Source organism: Lithobates pipiens, unplaced genomic scaffold (assembly GCF_037356315.1).
Source record: "Lithobates pipiens isolate NorthernLeopardFrog02 unplaced genomic scaffold, aLitPip1_a1.2 Scaffold_128, whole genome shotgun sequence".
Taxonomy (NCBI): Eukaryota; Metazoa; Chordata; class Amphibia; order Anura; family Ranidae; genus Lithobates; species Lithobates pipiens.
Window position 1 is genome coordinate 62,978 of NW_027507716.1, and position 18,308 is coordinate 81,285.

General features: G+C 44.7%; 1 protein-coding gene across 1 annotated transcript in view; it reads right to left on the bottom strand.

Moving 5' to 3' along the window:
• Window positions 1-6,607: 6,607 nt before the first annotated feature.
• Window positions 6,608-18,308, bottom strand: part of LOC143973887 (dickkopf-related protein 3-like) — a 30,050-nt gene continuing 18,349 nt past the window's right edge. The window contains exons 2-4 of the mRNA XM_077474768.1: window positions 14,496-14,624; window positions 12,757-12,837; window positions 6,608-6,799 (exon numbers count right to left, since the gene is read on the bottom strand). Coding sequence (XP_077330894.1) covers window positions 6,749-6,799; window positions 12,757-12,837; window positions 14,496-14,624 — 261 coding nt within the window. The 3' untranslated portion in view covers window positions 6,608-6,748. The remainder of the gene's footprint in view (window positions 6,800-12,756; window positions 12,838-14,495; window positions 14,625-18,308) is intronic.

Genomic DNA, 18,308 nt, shown 5'->3' on the forward strand with positions numbered 1-18,308 from the left:
TTTTTGTGCTATAAACAGAAAAAAAACCTAACAATTTTGAAAAATAAAACAATATTTTTTACTTTCTGCTATTATTATTATTTATTATTATTATTATTATTATTCTTTTTTGCGCTATAAACAAAAAAATAACCAAAATAAAACAATATTTTTTACTTTCTGCTATTATTCTTTTTTTTTTAATTATTATTATTATTACAATTTTTATTATTTTTTGCACTATAAACAATTTTGAAAAATAAAATAATATTTTTTTACTTTCTGCTATTATTATTTTATTATTATTATTATTATTATTATTATTAATTATTATTAATATTTTTTTTGCGCTATAAACAAAACAAAATCTAACAATTTTGAAAAATAAACAATATTTTTTTCTTTCTGCTATTATTCTTTTTTTTATTATTATTATTATTATTCTTTTTTTGCGCTATAAACAAAAAAATAACCTGACAATTTAGAAAAATAAAACAATATTGTTTACTTTCTGCTATAAAACATACCCAATACGTTTAAAAAAAAAAATGCTGCTACATAATTTTGGTAAATTAAAAAAAAAAAAAAATATCCTAATAAACGTATATTGATTGCTCTGCACAAGTTACAGCGTCTACAAACTATGGGATATATGCTGGAATTTCTATTTATTTTTTTTTTATTTTTTTACTAGTAATGGCAGCGATCAGCGACTTATAGCGGGACTGTGATATTGCAATGGACATTCGGACACTAACTGACACTTTGTGGGGATCAGTGACACTAATACAGTGATCAGTGCTAAAAAATAAATAAATAAATAAAAAAAAATGCTGCGTCGCACCTGCAGATCAGTGAAAAAGTGCTAATATGTCTATTGCAATTGCCCAATACCCATTACCCAATGTTTAATAAACCAACCTTTTTCTCTTACAGCTTCTGCTGGCATCGCTGTGCTGCTAGAAAGGTCCCAGGCGAAAACACTTGGTGTCATTCCACCTGGGACGGGAGTTGGCGCTACAGAGGAGGCATTGGCTTATACAGGTCATGCTCACTCCGCGGCCAATTCCTTACCCTGCAGCTAGCGCCAGCTCCATGCACTCTGATGCTCTGGGATGGCTGGTCAGCAACCATTAATCTGGGCTTGCCAACCCACCATCCCAGAGCACGAGGACGAAGGGTCACATCAGAGGGCTCAAGTTTAGCACCCCTGTTATAGAGTCTACAGACTATTATATACACAATGGAACCTTGGATTACGAGCATAATCCGTTCCAAGAGAATGCTTGTAATCCAAAGCACTCGCATATCAAAGCGAGTTTCCCCATAGAAGTCAATGAAAACGAAGATAATTCGTTCCGCATTGACTTCTATTATATGCAATACCGCATATGGCCAGAGGTGGGGTGGCGGGGGGTGTCGGAGAGCCTCGGATATACTCGGGGACAGCTCGGCTGAACTCGGAAACACTCAGGAACGGAGAATAGGGGTATTGCTGGAAAACCTCAATATACATGGCACCTCATCCCAATTTTTGAACAAAATTTTGTAAATGGGGATAGAGAAAGGGGATTATGGCGGTGCCAAAAGATGCAAGAATTGCAGAAAAAGAAAGTACATAAAACAACAATAAATTTTATTTACATAAAACGGACATAAACATCAAAAATAAACAGTAAGTATAGACTGACGGTACATAAAATTGCAAATTTCTGAAAAAGGGGGGAGAAAAAATAAAATAAAAAAAAGGAACAGTCCTTGGTGTTTGAAAGGCCAATGATACAGGCACTCAAATCCTACATGTTTCGCCAAGACATTGGCTTCCTCAGGGAAATGATATAGGCCTGTGCCAATGTTGAAGGTTCTAGGTGGGAAAACAAAGAAGGCATAAGATCTACAATTCAAATAAAAAAAAAAAAATGACGTTTAAGCTATATATTTGCACCTGGATGCATGATAATCCCTGGAGTATTTCCGAGTGGTTCCGAGTGTTTTTGAGTATTTCCGAATGGCTCTGAACCGAGTGTCACCAGCGGCCCCGCACCTCTGGCCAAATGCGGTACTGCACACCCCATTAGCTTGAATCCTGCTCGTTTTGCGAGACAACACTCGCAAACCGAGCCAGAATGAAGAAAAAAAGAAAAAAGTTTGCTCGTCTTTCAAAACGCTCGTTAACCGCGTTACTCGTTAGCCAAAGTTCCACTGGATGTTTGAAAATTGATCAATCCTGATGTACTGACATCCTATCTCATTTCTTGAGGCCCCAAAAATGCCAGGACAATACAAAATGACCCCTTATTGGAAAGTAGACAGTCTGAGGCATGGTGAGTTTCTTTAATTGTATTTTTTTCCACAATTTTTTTTTAGGAAAATGAAGAAAATAAATAAAATTTGATTTACAACAGGTTATTTCTCACAAGCACAGCATAGGCATACCTAAAAATCCCCCCCCCCCCCCCCCAAAACACATTCTACTCCTTCCAAGTATGGGAATAGCAAACGTGTGAGTTTTTTTTGTTGCCGAAATGCATAGAGAGGCCCAAAATCCAAGGAGCACCTACAGGCTTTCAAGGGGCTTACATTTTGTATCCTATTTCTCGACTACCTATTACATTTCTTGTGGCCCTGAAGCATACCTCCCAGCATTCTGAGATGGGAATGAGGGACACCTGCTAGCAAACTGTATGTAGGCCTAGGACACGCCCCCTGCCACACCCTCTTAAAGGAGAATAACCCAAAAAAAGGTTAATTTAATCCATTTTTTTTTTACCACTACTATTCCTTCATACTGGCTTTTAAAATTTGCAAATTTAGCAACAGCAATTTAGAAATTGGATGTAAGGTTTAGGGCTGGGAAACACTTTTTAACCACTTCCCGACCAGCGCACAACGATATACGTCGACAGAATGGCACGGGCAGGCATATTGGCGTACAGGTACGTCCAATATTCGATGCCGCCCTGCCATCGGGAGCGCGCCGCTGGTCGGGACCCCCGTGAGTCCGGTCGCGGGACCCGCGGACTCGATCGCCGCGGGCATCCCCGCGATCGTCTCACGGAGCGGCCGAATGGAGGAAATGCCGTGTAAACAGCATTTCTCCAATCTGCCTAGCAACTAGTGACGCTGATCTCTGCTCCATGTGATTGGAGCAGAGATCAGTGTACACTAAATAAAAGCCCAACCCCCCCACAGTTAGTAACACACCCCTAGGAACACTTAACCCCTACACTGCCACTCACCGGTTAACCCCTTCACTGCCAGTGTCATTTACACAGGAATCACTGCATTTATATAGCAGTGATTACTGTATAAATGACAATGGTCCCAAAAATGTGTCAAAAATGTCAAAAATGTCCGATGGGTCCCCCACAATGTCGCAGTCACAATAAAAATCGCAGATCGCCGCCATTACTAGTAAAAAAAAAAAATAATAAAAAATTATTAATAAAAATGCTATAAAACTATCCCTATTTCGTAAACGCTATAACTTTTGCGCAAACCAATCAATAATCGCTTATTGCGATTTTTTTTTACCAAAAATATGTAGAAGAATACGTATCGGCCTAAACTGAGGAAAAAAAATGTTTTTTTATATATTTTTGGGTGATTTTTATTATAACAAAAAGTAAAAAATAATGTGTTTTTTTCAAAATTGACGCTCTATTTTTGTTTATAGCGCAAAAAATAAAAACCGCAGGGGTGATCAAATACCACCAAAAGAAAGCTCTATTTGTGGGAAAAAAAGGACGCCAATTTTGTTTGGGAGCCACGTCGCACGACCGCGCAATTGTCAGTTAAAGCGACGCAGTGCCGAATCGCAAAAAGTGGTCTGGTCTTTGACCAGCAAATTGGTCCGGTCTGAAAGTGGTTAAAGATAAAAGGCGCAAATGTTTCACCCCTGCGTGGGCGATTTTGTATGCCATTAAAAATTCAATAAAAAAAGATTTTACAAAAAAAAAAAAAAGATAAAAGGCGCATTTATATGCAACTATATAGATCAGACCAAAATGAGGAGGAAGGAGGGACATTGCTCCAAATCAGGGACAGTCCCTCGAAATCAGGGACAGTTGGGCGCTATGCCTGGAGTGCCAGGACAAGAGAAACACTCACAAAATAACCCTAATTTGGAAAGTAAACACCCCAAGGTAACCCGCAGTATGGGCATACTTAGAATTACACCCTAAAACACGTTCTGCTCTGCCTCCTGAGTGTGGGGACACCACATGTGAGTCTTTTTAAATGATTGCACTGATTATATATACCAGACAATGTGTGTTACAAGACAGAATAGAATGAAAATAATTAACAAGTTAATTAGAAACCCGCGCTCACTCTGAAGTGCGGGTGCAAAGATTGATATTACTTAACACAAACAAAACAAATGAAAGTTACTGTGAAATTAATTGCCACCATACATATCTAACAGCAATAGTTAGTTAGAATGGAGTATCTTGTGTATGGGGGGATCAGGAACACTGTTGTTGGCTTACACTGGTCGGGTGGCACTGGTACTGGTGTGGTGGCAGTCAGGAACACAGTTGCTAGCTGCTGCTATGGCACCAATTAGCAACACTTGTTGCTGGCTTACACTGGTCTGGTGACAGTTGGACTGGTGTTGCAGTGATCAGGAACACTGTTGCTGGCTGCACTGTTTTGGAGACACTGGGACTTATGTGTTGGTGATCAGGGACACTGTTGCTGGCTCCACTGGTCTCATGATACGATACTGTACGGGGATCTGGCGCTAATTAGGAACACTGTTGCTTGCTTGCACTAGTCTGGTGACACTAACACTGGTGTGACGATGATCAGGAACACTATTGCTGGCTTGCACTGGTCTAGTGACACTGGGACTGGTGTGGCAGAGATCAGGAAACACTGTTGCTAGCTGACGCTGGGACTAGTATGGTAGGGATCATTAACACTGTTGATGCCTTACACTAGTCTAGTGACACTGGGACCAGTTTGCTAGTGGTCAGGAACACCGTTTCTGTCTACACTTGTCTAGTGACACTGGGACAAGTGTAGTGGTGATCATGAACGCTGTTGCTGGTTTGCACTGGTCTGGTGACACTGGGACTGGTGTGGCAGAGATCAGGAACACTCTTACTGGCTTGCACTGATCTGCTGACACCGGAACTAGTGTAGTGGTGATCGGGAACACTGTTGCTGGCTTGCACTGGTCTAGTGACACTGGGACTGGTGTGGCAGAGATCAGGGACACTGTTGCTAGCTGACATTGGGACTAATGTAGTGGTGATCAGGAACACTGTTGATGGCTTATGCTGGTCTGCTGACACTGGTAGTGGTGTGGAGGTGATCGGGAACGCTGTTACTGGCTGCACTCATCTGATTTGGTGGTGATCAGGAACACTATTGCTGGCTTGCACTGGTCTAGTGACACTGGAACTGGTGTGGCAGAGATCAGGAAGACTGTTGCTAGCTGACACTGGGACTAGTGTGGTGGTGATCAGCAGGAACACCGTTGATGCCTAAAGCCTCATACACACGATCGGACTTTGTACAAACTTTCCCGTGGACTTTTGTACAAAGGGCGTAGGCCACAAGTTTGTATTGGATACACACGATCTGACTTTTTGACAACAAACACGAACGTAGTGACGTCACAACGTACTGATGACACTTCAAAAGAGGACGTTCAATGACTCCAGCGCCACCTTTGGTCAACTTCTGTATTGTTGTCTGATCTTTTGCATTGGTTCTGAGCATGCGTGTTTGTACCTTGTACAAAAGTCCGATGCTTTTGCGTACACACGATCAGACTTTGCTCCATCGGACTTATGTTGTCAAAAAGTTTGTTCGTTCGCACAGCCAACAAAAGTCAGATGAAAACAGAAAAAGTTTGTCCGATGGAGCGTACACACGGTCGGATGTTGCTCCAAAACAGCTAATTTGCATGTTTGTTGTCAAAAAGTCTGACCGTGTGTATGGGCCTTTACACTAGTATAGTGACACTGGGACCAGTTTGCTAGTGATCAGGAACACTGTTACCGGCTTACACTGGTCTGCTGACACTGGTAGTGGTGATCAGGAACACTGTTGACGGCTTATGCTGGCCTGTTGACACCGGTAGTGGTGTGGAGGTGATCGGGAACACCGTTGCTGGCTGCACTCATCTGATTTGGTGGGGATCAGGAACACTGTTTCTGTCTACATTGGTCCGGTGACACTGTGACTGGTGTGGCAGAGATCAGGGACACTGTTAATGATTGCACTAGTATGGTGACTCTGGGATTGGTGTGACTGTGATTAGGGACACTGTGATTGGCTGCACTGGTCTTGTGACAATGACAGGTGAAGCTGGTGATCAAGGACACTGGCTGGCTGCACTGACATACAGTGCCATCAGTGCAGCCAGCCAGTGTCCCCGATCACCAGCCTCACAAGCCACAACAGTGCCAATGTCACCATACTAGTGCAGCCATTTACAGTGTCCCTGATCACTGCCACACAAGTGCCACTTGTGGTAAAATAGTTTTCCTCATAAATTACGGTACATTATTATTATTTTCTATATTTTTTTGTGACCTCACCTGGTACTAGACCCCCTTCCCCCAAACGATACATCCCATAATCCCTAGAGAATCCAGAGAGAAATTCAGACACATTCTTCTTTAAATGCATTAATTTTATTCAAACTTTATTCAAAATGTTTGTGATAGATTGTGCCAGTCTCGGTGCTGTAGCCAGGCTCAAGAGTTTATCTCATTTCTGGGTAACACATTTCTCCCAGTATGTTCTATACCTGTTAGTTAAAGCCGTTAAAGTTTGACACCACAAATCCTTGTTGGGAAATGAGCTGTGAATTAAAATAATTACAGGTTTAGTCAATCAGATCTGGAGAGTATGAATTTCAATGCAAAATCTTGAACCAGATGACCCTAAAAGTTAGAGTGTGTGATTGTGCGAAGCGTGATTTGTGTCTCTGAAAGCATCTATTATACAGTGTATGAAATAATCACCAGATATGCCTATAATTAAAATGAATGCCCATTATTTACCAACAGTGCTCATTAATGAAGAGTAGTGCCCTTTACATATCAATAGGGCCATTATAGAAAAGAAGTGCCCATTATACACCAAGAGTCCTCATTTTAGGAGAGAAATGTGTGTTATACACGAAAAGTGGCCATTATAGAAGAGAAAACTCAATTATACACCAAGCGTGCCCATTGTAGAAGAAAAAAGTCAATTATAGACCAACAGTGCCCATTATAGAAGCGAAAAGTCAATTATAGACAAACAGTGCCCATTATAGAAAAGAAAAGTCAATTTTACACCAAGAGTGCCCATTATAGCAGAGAAAAGTCAATTATACGCCAACAGTGCCCATTATAGAAGAGAAAACTCAATTATACACCAAGAGTGCCCATTATAGCAGAGAAAATCAATTATACGCCAGCAGCGCCCATTATAGAAAAGAAAGGTCAATTATATATCAATATTGCCCATTATAGAAGAGAAAAGTAAATTATACACCAATATTGCCCATTATAGAAGAGAAAAGTCAATCATACACCAATATTGCCCATTATAGAAGAGAAAAGTCAAATATACACCAATATTGCCCATTATAAAAGAGAAAGGTCAATTAAATACCAATATTGACCATTATAGAAGAGAAAAATCAATCATACACCAATATTGCCCATTATAGAATAGAAAAGTCAATTATATGCAAATATTGCCCATTATAGAAGAGAAAGGTAAATTATACACCAATATTGCCCATTATAGAAGAGAAAAGTCAATTATACACCAATATTTCCCATTATAGAAGAGAAAAGTCAATCATACACCAATATTGCCCATTATAGAAGAGAAAGGTCAATTATATACCAATATTGCCCATTATAGAAGAGAAAAGTCAATCATACACCAATATTGCCCATTATACACCAATATTGCCCATTATAGAAGAGAAAAGCCAGCAGAAAAGTGCCACTTACAGAGGAACAATGCCCATTAAATGCCAACAGTGCCAATAGCAGAGTAGCGCCCACTGTAAAATAACATTTATAGAGCAGCAATGCCCAGTCGAGAATTACAGTACCCTTTATGTAGCACACATACATAAGATATAACAGCGGTGGTAGTAAATCGGTAACACTAATTATATACTGGAGACATCTTATTTATACAAGCAGTGCCATTGTATAGAGTCATTTCCCCTAAGAGACTGATAAAACCCAATATATGCAAGCATTTATATAAAAGCCCCAAAGATGGAAATGAGTGCGGGGTTTGGAGGAGTCACCATATATCTCACATGGGTTTTGTAATGTTTCGTGAACTGATGATCACAATAACTGGAGCATGGTGCTATTTGTATAAAACGGGAAAGACAACATTCCACCTGACTGATCACGAAGACAGGAAGGATCAGCACTGATCCTTCAATAAATACAAGATGAATTACTACCAGAAGTCATGACAGGAAATAAATAGCTAAAAATCTCTGAAGGTGCCATTCAAGGGTCAGTTTGCCCAAAGCGGAAAGCTTTTGAGTGAATTCCAAGGAGCTGAATTAGTTGTTGCCCTCAGGAAGAATCATCATTACCGTAATTCCTTCTTAGGTGTCTGGCTGTTAGGGTCATAGGGATGGCATTAAGAGCTTTTGCGAGGCTCTGTTACCCCAAAAAAAATTAAAAAAGGACACTGCCAATTAATTAGTCCAGAATGGTGACTCTGATCCACTTTCTCTTGAGAAGCTACATTGGGTTCAGCATACAACACTTCCCGGTGTGCCAGATACTTGGGTCCTAAGTTGCATATGGTGGTTCCTTCCACCTGCTGCTTTGTCACCACTGTGCACTGCAGAGCTGTGGTGGTTTAGGGACCACAACGTGCAGTTGGGTAAGCAGGCTTACCAAAACACTTAGAAAACTTGGAGCCGCTAAACGACAAGTTGGTGAGAAACATTAATATTAACATGTATATGTTTTTTTTTAGAGGTGCCAGTGCATTTAGAGGGTATCACCATGCCCCAACAACAGCAGCAGTTTGAGTAAGGCCAACATGACTGTGCACCTGTCTACAAAGTCAGCTCCTTAAAGACATCATTTGACAAGTTTGGTATGGAGAAACTAGAATGGCCTTCATAGAGCCCTGACCTCAACCCTACTGAACACCCTTTTTGATGAATTATAATGAGCCAGGTCTTCCCATCCAAGAACTCCATAAGACACGGTTTGATGAGTTTGGTGTGGAGGAACTCAAATGGCCTTAACGGAGCCCTGACCTCAACCCTACTGAACACCTTTGAGATGAATTGTAATGAGGCAGGTCTTCTCATCCAAGAACTCTATGAAGACATAATTTGATGAGTTAGATGTGGAGGAACTTGAGTGTCTATCACAGAGCCCTGACCTCAACCCTACTCAACGCCTTTAGCTTTGGGATGAATTGGAATGAGCCACGTCAAGAAACTGCATAAAGACATAATTTGATGAGTTTGGTGTAGAGGAACTTGAGTGTCCTGACCTCAACCCTACTGAAGGCCTTTGGCTTTGGGATGAATTGGAATGAGCCGGGTCAAGAAACTGCATAAAGACGTAATTTGATGAGTTTGGTGTCCTGTACTCAACCCTACTGAACACCTTTGGGATGGTTTATAATGCCAATTAACGAGACAGGTCTTCTCAACCAAAATCAGAACCTCACTTCACAAATGTTCTTCTGGCTGCATAGCCAAGCACACTCCAAAGTCTTGTAGAAAGCCTTTCCGAAAGGGTGGGGGCTAATATAGCTCACATAGATGGTCAGGTGTCCAAAACTCTTTGGCCATATGATGTCTTTCAATTTCCCACCAGTTTGTCATTGTGGCCACTCTTTTTCTACTGTTGATGACCACACCCAAGATCCTCAACATTGAGGCCAAATACAATGTCATCTATCTCTACCATATCTATCTCTGGAACATTGTATCGCACAGTCTAACCACCCTGAGATCCAGCGCTATCTTTCATCAACCTTCTGAGGTTCCTATTGTTATCTATGCCCTAGTTTGGGAGATCCAACCTCCCTGCTGACACCTGTTCCAGAGACAACTACCAGAGGGATTTTCCTAGTTTTAGGAAAGGGGTCTCAAACTAGCGGCCCTCCAGCTGTTGCGAAACTAGAAGTCCCATGAGGCATTGCAAGGCTGACAGTTACAAGCATGACTCCCACGGGCAGAGGAATGATACGACTTGTCGTTTTGCAGCAGCTGGAGGGCCCCCAGTTTGAGACCCCTGTTTTAGGGAAATTTCCACATAATTCCCTTTTGTGTCTCCTGGGACAGAAAATGCAGAAAGATTCATGCAGCTGAGGACACACACAGCTATAAAACCTGACAGATTGTCGGTGTAAAGTTAGGCCGCGTACACACGCGCGGACTGTTTGCCCAACCTTGTTCGTCAAACAGTTTCGGCAAACAGTCCGCTCAAAATTTGCATGAGCGGACTTGCCCACACACGAGCGGACTGTTTGACGAACAAGGTTGGGCAAACAGTTCGCTCAACTTTTGAAATGAACGGACTCGCCCACGTAAGGAGGCAAATCCGCCCATTTCGAGCGCGTGTACAGGTAGGCGGGGCCTGCGAAGGAGACGTCGCGGGCTCCGCCGCCTGGAATGGGCTTAAAGGGGAACCCCAACGACGAAAAAAATCGGCGTGGGGGTTCCCCCAAAGTCCACACCAGACCCTTGTCCGAGCACGCTACCCGGCCGGCCAGGAAAGGGGGGCGAGCGAGCGCGCCCCCCCTCCTGAGCCGTACCAGGCCGCGTGCCCTCAACATGGGGGGGGTGCCTTGGGGAAGGGGGGGCCGCGCGGCCCCCCCACCCCAAAGCACCTTGTCCCCATGTTGATGAGGACAAGGGCCTCTTCCCGACAACCCTGGCCGTTGGTTGTCGGGGTCTGCGGGCGGGGGGCTTATCGGAATCCGGGAGCCCCCTTTAAGAAGGGGGCCCCCGGATACCGGCCCCCCACCCTATGTGAATGAGTATGGGGTACAATGTACCCCTACCCATTCACCTGTGAAATAAAGTACAAAAAAAAACACAACACAGGGGAAAAAATATTTTATTGCACAGCTCCGGGGGTCTTCCGTCTTCGGGGGTCTTCTCGCCGGACTCCTCCGCTATCTGTGTGTAGCTCTTTTACTAGCGGAGGAGTCCGGCTTTCTTCCTCCCCGCCGCCGGCCTCTTCTCCCGACTTCGGGGGTCTTGTCCCCCTCTTCGGTTCTTCTGCCGGGCCACCGCGCCTTCTTGTAGCTCTTTTACAGGCGGTGGCCTGGTCTTCTGTCGCCGCTGTCGTCGTCGCCGCCGCCTTCCGTTCTTGTTCTTCTTCTTGTTCTTCTTCTTCTTCTCCTGGAGATGTTGACTCGACGATCTCTCCGGCCGGAATGCCAGGGACACGCTCCGCTGCCACTTATATAGTGACAATGGGGCGGTGTCACATGGTATATGTCACATGGGTTGGTCACATGGGTTGATGTCACATGGGGACTATGACATCGTAAGGGGGCGGGGTCACCATGTGACCAACCCATGTGACATATACCATGTGACACCGCCCCATTGTCACTATATAAGTGACCGCACAGCGCGGCTCTGGCATTCCGGCCGGAGAGATCGTCGAGTCAACATCTCCAGGAGAAGAAGAAGAACAACAAGAAGAAGAACAAGAACGGAAGGCGGCGGCGGCGACGACGACAGCGGCGACAGAAGACCGGGCCACCGCCTGTAAAAGAGCTACAAGAAGGCGCGGTGGCCCGGCAGAAGAACCGAAGAGGGGGACAAGACCCCCGAAGTCGGGAGAAGAGGCCGGCGGCGGGGAGGAAGAAAGCCGGACTCCTCCGCTAGCAAAAGAGCTACACACACATAGCGGAGGAGTCCGGCGAGAAGACCCCCGAAAACGGAAGACCCCCGGAGCTGTGCAATAAAATACTTTTTCCATGTGTTGTGTTTTTTTTTGTACTTTATTTCACAGGTGAATGGGTAGGGGTACATTGTACCCCATACTCATTCACATAGGGTGGGGGGCCGGTATCCGGGGGCCCCCTTCTTAAAGGGGGCTCCCAGGTTCCGATAAGCCCCCCGCCCGCAGACCCCGACAACCAACGGCCAGGGTTGTCGGGAAGAGGCCCTTGTCCTCATCAACATGGGGACAAGGTGCTTTGGGGTGGGGGGGCCGCGCGGCCCCCCCTTCCCCAAGGCACCCCCCCCATGTTGAGGGCACGCGGCCTGGTACGGCTCAGGAGGGGGGGCGCGCTCGCTCGCGCCCCTTTCCTGGCCGGCCGGGTAGCGTGCTCGGACAAGGGTCTGGTGTGGAGTTTGGGGGAACCCCCACGCCGATTTTTTTCGGCGTTGGGGTTCCCCTTTAAGCCCATTCCAGGCGGCGGAGCCCGCGACGTCTCCTTCGCGGGCCCCGCCTACCTGTACACGCGCTCGAAATGGGCGGACTTTCCGAGCGGGAACAGTCCGCTCATTTCGAAAGTACAGCGGACAAGCCCACACACGGGCGGACTGTTCGCTCAAACACAGTTTCAGCGGACAGTTTTTCGGAATTTCCGAAAGACTTTGTCCGTCCAACTGTCCGCTGAAACTGTCCGCTGAAAGCCCACACACGAGCGGACTGTCCGCCCAAACACTGTTCAGCGGACAAGGTTGGGCGAACAGTCCGCCCGTGTGTACGCGGCCTTACATGTTTAATAAAACATAATGCTTTCAGCCTGGCACTGCCCTTAACAAATAAAACAGATGATACAAAGACTCACATGCTCTTTCTTGTCACCACCTTTCAGTGATGATACGATGGTCTTGGACAGGTAGGTTGATCCTGTTTTATTGTCCGTTTTCTGCAAAGACACAGAAGAAATACGTATGTGTAAACGGTAAAGCAAATAATTATCACAGAATATAAAAATCAAAGAGGTATGTTATAGTGATTTTGATGTTCCTGATTACATCGAGGTAGGTTTATTTTTTTTGTTTTTTTTCCCTCATTGGTGATTTTCCTTCACTTTCTGTCCCGTAGAGACAACAGGAAATATTAGGAAATCTCTCAGAAACAAGGGAAAATCCCCTATTAGATAATTGTCATTGAACAGATGTACCCATTGCAGGTTTTAGAGCAGTTGTGATCATTTTTTTTTTATATATGGGGCCCAAAATTCAGCCATTGACATCACCAAAGAGCCTTACAGAATATTCAATGAATGGAATACTACAGAAGTCTATCAGAGCAGACATGCAACCGGAGATGGTCAGAGACTATGGGCATGCCACAAGAAATGTCAGGGATTCTGGGCATGCTACAAGAGATGGTCAGAGACTATGGGCACGCTACAAGAGATGGTCAGAGATTCTGGGAATGCTAAAAGAGATGGCCAGAAACAATGGGCATGCTACAAGAGATAGTCAGAGATTCTGGGCATGCTACAAGAGATGGTCAGAGACTATGGGCATGTTACAAGAGATAGTCAGAGATTCTGGACATACTACAAGAGATTTTCAGAGACTATGGGCATGCTACACTAGATGGTCAGAGATTAGGGGCATGTTAGAATAGATATAGTCAGAGTCTATAGGCATGCTACAAGAACTGGTCAGAGACTATGGGCATGCTACAAGAGATGGTCAGAGATTAGGGGCATGTTAGAAGAGATATAGTCAGAGTCTATAGGCATGCTACAAGAACTGGTCAGAGACTATGGGCATGCTACAAGAGATGGTCAGAGCATAGGGGCATCCTGCAAGAGCTGGTCAGAGTCTATAGACATGCTACAAGAGCTGGTCAGAGACTATGGGCATGCAACATGAGGGTCAGAGACTAGGTGTATGCTGCAACAGATGGTCAGAGACCGTGGGCATGCTACAAGAGCTGATCAGAGACTATGGGCATGCTTCAAGAGATAGCTAGAGACTATGGGTAGTCTACAAAAGATGGTCAGAGATCATAGGCATGCTACAAGAGCTGGTCAGAGACTATGATCATGCAACACGAGATGGTCAGAGGCTATGGGTATGCTACAACAGATGGTCAGAGACTGTGGGCATGCTAGAAGTGAGGATCGGAGACTATGGGCATGCTAGAAGTGAGGATCAGAGACTATGGGCATGCTGCAACAGATGGTCAGAGACTATAGACATGTTACAAGAAATGGTCAGAGACTATGGACATGTTACAAGAAATGGTCAGAGACTATGGACATGTTACAAGAAATGGTCAGAGACTATGGGCATGATACAAGAGTTGGTCAGTGTTGTCGGTCATGCTACTAGAGATGGTCAGAGACTATAGGCATGTTACAAAAGATGGTTAGGGACTATGGGTATGTTACAAGAGATGGTCAGAGAATGCAATTATGCTATAGGAGTGGTTGTAGATTAGGAACATGCTTCAGTAGACAGCCATAGGCCGGGGACAGATTACATGAGACTACTAGAGAGCACTGCTATCATTGAATGCTCCTTCATGCAGCTCCTTGTGTTCTCGGGTAATCACTGCACATACCTTGTTAATTAGTTCCTTGGTGATGATGGTGTCATTCCCAATTTTCGTCTCCTTGACCGTCTCATTATGGTAATTAGGTGGGAGGTCCTTCATATTCACTCTATCTGCCGCAAATTCTTCAGCCTCCATCTGAAACAAGATCATCGTTACAGATCTTCATCTTCGAATTTGACAAATCTTAAAAAAAAAAAATAAGAATCTCCACCCTCTGTTGTTCCATTGACCACCTCCTGAGTGGTTCTGGTTTCCGTCCCGGCATCAGACTGCGTTCTCTCATTAGCAGAAGTTTAATCTTCTTATATTTGCCTTCCCTGGTCCCTCCCCCCCCCCCCCCCCCATCAGTAACATGATAGTAAAATGTTTAAATAAAACCTGTTTTCATTATATACCTTATTTTAGACCTTGTGATGTCATCACCGGGTCTCTGGCTTCTCTATGCAATGCAGGGAGATCATGGCTGGTGGGAGGGGCCAGCAGGGGGCTGTATATGGCTTCCTGAGATCATCACAGCCCCCCGGGCCTCAATACTCTTCTCTAGAGCCCTCCGTCCTTATGCAAGCGGGGGGCTGGATCTTGGGAGGAGTTATGCAAAAATCAAGACACTTTGATGGGTGGGTGGTCAGCCTGGAGGAGTGGGCGTTCCTAGGTAGGCTGTATTTGTATGCAAACCACCCTAAGTAACACCCACATGTGAAGCTGGGCTTCCACGAATGAAAGAACTGAAAGAAACTGAAAGGGGGCGTGGCTAGGGGCAGTCAGGCCGGGGAGCAAAGCACTAGATGATGTTGGATGTCCTCCAGCCAAGAAATGAGGAGGGCTCTATTTGACTTGCTTGATGACGATTCTAGTGCACCTCGTGAAAAGCTCACAGTGTGCGGTAAAATTAGAGGAAGCCATTTCAGTCCAGGAGAGGAGCCGGTACAACTGTGCAAGTCTGAAGGAAAGGCCGGAGGTCAGATTTAACTTCTCCAGATCTGAATGTCTGAGTGACATTAGAATCGCTGTTTCCTGAATGCATGAGTGACCTCAGACATGAAATATGAACAAAGCCTATCCCTCTATAATGTGTACTTGCCTCTATCCAGAGCACTAAATGTCATTTCTGTCCGCTTTCCCCTTCCTCTATCTCTATGGGTCATTTCTGACAAGTTTTCCTGACACCAAGAGATAAAAAAAAAAGTTACAGAGGAGGGAGCACACAGCCTGTGATTGACAGCCTCAGCTCTTTTCCTGTGTGCTGTGTCCCTTCCCTCCAATCAGCTCTCTCAGTGTAACTTCAGCCCTCCGCCTCCTTTTTTCTGAACTCCAACAAGCTGTATAAATTCTGAATTGCTGTAGAGAAAGAATTGCTGTAGATCAGGGATGTCTTAATGCACGAGCAGTGCCCAGAGGCCCGAGGTGCAATTGGGGAACCATGATAATCTCGCATTACATCATAGTTGCAACTGTCCCAGATTTGACAGGACAGTCCCGCTTTTTACTAAGCTGTCCTGGGGCTGGCCGTGTCCCAAGCAGCGTCCCGGGAACCTGTACTACTGCCAGAATACTGATACCTGATCCCAGTATTGTTCCCTCCTGATCCCAGTATTGTGCCCTCCTGATCCCAATATTATGTCCACCTGATCCCAGTATTGTGCCATCCTGATCCCAATATTGTGCCCACCTGATCCCAGTATTGTGCCCTCCTGATCCCAATATTATGTCCACCTGATCCCAGTATTGTGCCATCCTGATCCCAATATTGTGCCCACCTGATCCCAGTATTGTGCCTTCCTGATCCCAATATTATGTTCACCTGATCCCAGTATTGTGCCCTCCTGATCCCAATATTATGTTCACCGGATCCCAGTATTGTGCCCTCCTGATCCCAATATTATATCCACCTGATCCCAGTATTGTGCCCTCCTGATCCCAGTATTGTGCCCTCCTGATCCCAGTATTATGTTCACCTGATCCCAGTATTGTGCCCTCCTGATCCCAATATTATATCCACCTGATCCCAGTATTGTGCCCTCCTGATCCCAGTATTGTGCCCTCCTGATCCCAGTATTATGTTCATCTGATCCCAGTATTGCGCCCTCCTGATCCCAATATTGTGTTCACCTGATCCTAGTATTGTGCCCACCTGATCCCAGTATTGTGCCCTCCTGATGTCAGTATTGTGCCCTCCTGATCCTGGTATTGTGCCTAAATGATTCTGGTATTGTGACCTCCTGATCATAGTATTGTGCCCACCTGATCCCAGTATTGTGCCCTCCTGATCCCAATATTATGTTCACCTGATCCCAGTATTGTGCCCTCCTGATCCCAGTATTGTGCCCTCCTGATCCCGGCATTGAGCCCTCCTGATCCCAGTATTGTGCTCACCTGATCCCAGTATTGTGCCTTCCTAATGCAAGTATTGTGCCCTCCTAATCCCGGTATTGTGCCTAAATGATTCTGGTATTGTGCCCTCCTGATCACAGTATTGTGCCCACCTGATCCCAATATTATGTCCACCTGATCCCAGTATTGTGCCCTCCTGATCTCAATATTATGTCCACCTGATCCCAGTATTGTGCCCTCCTGATCTCAGTATTGTGCCCTCCTGATCCCAGTAGTGTGTCAACCTGATCCCAGTAGTGTGCCCACCTGATCCAAGTATTGTGCCCTCCTGATCCCAGTATTGTGTCCACCTGATCCCAGTATTGTGCCCTCCTGATCCCAATATTATGTCCACCTGATCCCAGTATTGTGCCCTCCTGATCTCAATATTATGTCCACCTGATCCCAGTATTGTGCCCTCCTGATCTCAGTATTGTGCCCTCCTGATCCCAGTAGTGTGTCCACCTGATCCCAGTAGTGTGCCCACCTGATCCAAGTATTGTGCCCTCCTGATCCCAGTATTGTGTCCACCTGATCCCAGTATTGTGCCCTCCTGATCCCGGTATTGTGCCTAAATGATTCTGGTATTGTGCCCACCTGATCCCAGTATTGTGCCCTCCTTATCCCAATATTATGTAGACCTGATCCCAGTATTGTGCCCTCCTGATCCCAGTATTGTTCCCTCCTGATCCCAATATTATGTTCACCTGATCCCAGTATTGTGCTCTCCTGATCCCAATGTTGTGCCCACCTGATCCCAGTATTGTGCCCTCCTGATCCCGGTATTGTGCCCTCCTGATCCCGGTATTGTGCCTAAATGATTCTGGTATTGTGCCCTCCTGATCCCAGTATTGTGCCCACCTGATCCCAGTATTGTTTCCACCCGATCCCAGTATTGTTTCCACCCGATCCCAGTATTGTGCTCACTTGATCCCAGTATTGTGCCCTTCTGCTTCCCCCTATACTGTACTCTTTGTGTTGATTAGTCTTTGATTTATGGCATGTTTTCTTATTGCTTAAAATCTATTTTACTGAAAATACTAATAGATAGTTACATAGTTAGTAAGGTTGAATAAAGGCACCAGTTCATCCACTTCAACCTGAGTGAGTGGGGGTGCGTGTCTACAATTGTCCCTATCCCTGTGTCATTAAGATGCTCATCTATTATATTATTATTTATGGCACCCATATAGCGCCGTTAATTAACACATTCATCCATCCATACATACAAGATATATGTTTAATTCTGTTAACTATTTATACTTTACATTCATTTTTTTTTTTTTTTTTTTACTTATGTCAGCATAGAAAAAACAACCATATCGCAACAATATCACATTGTCAAGAGCAACACATGTAGTATAATTCCAGAACATAAGGTTGTAGTTATAACAATACATACGATAAAAGGCCTAAGTTTAATACCAAGAACCATTAAAGCGGTTGTAT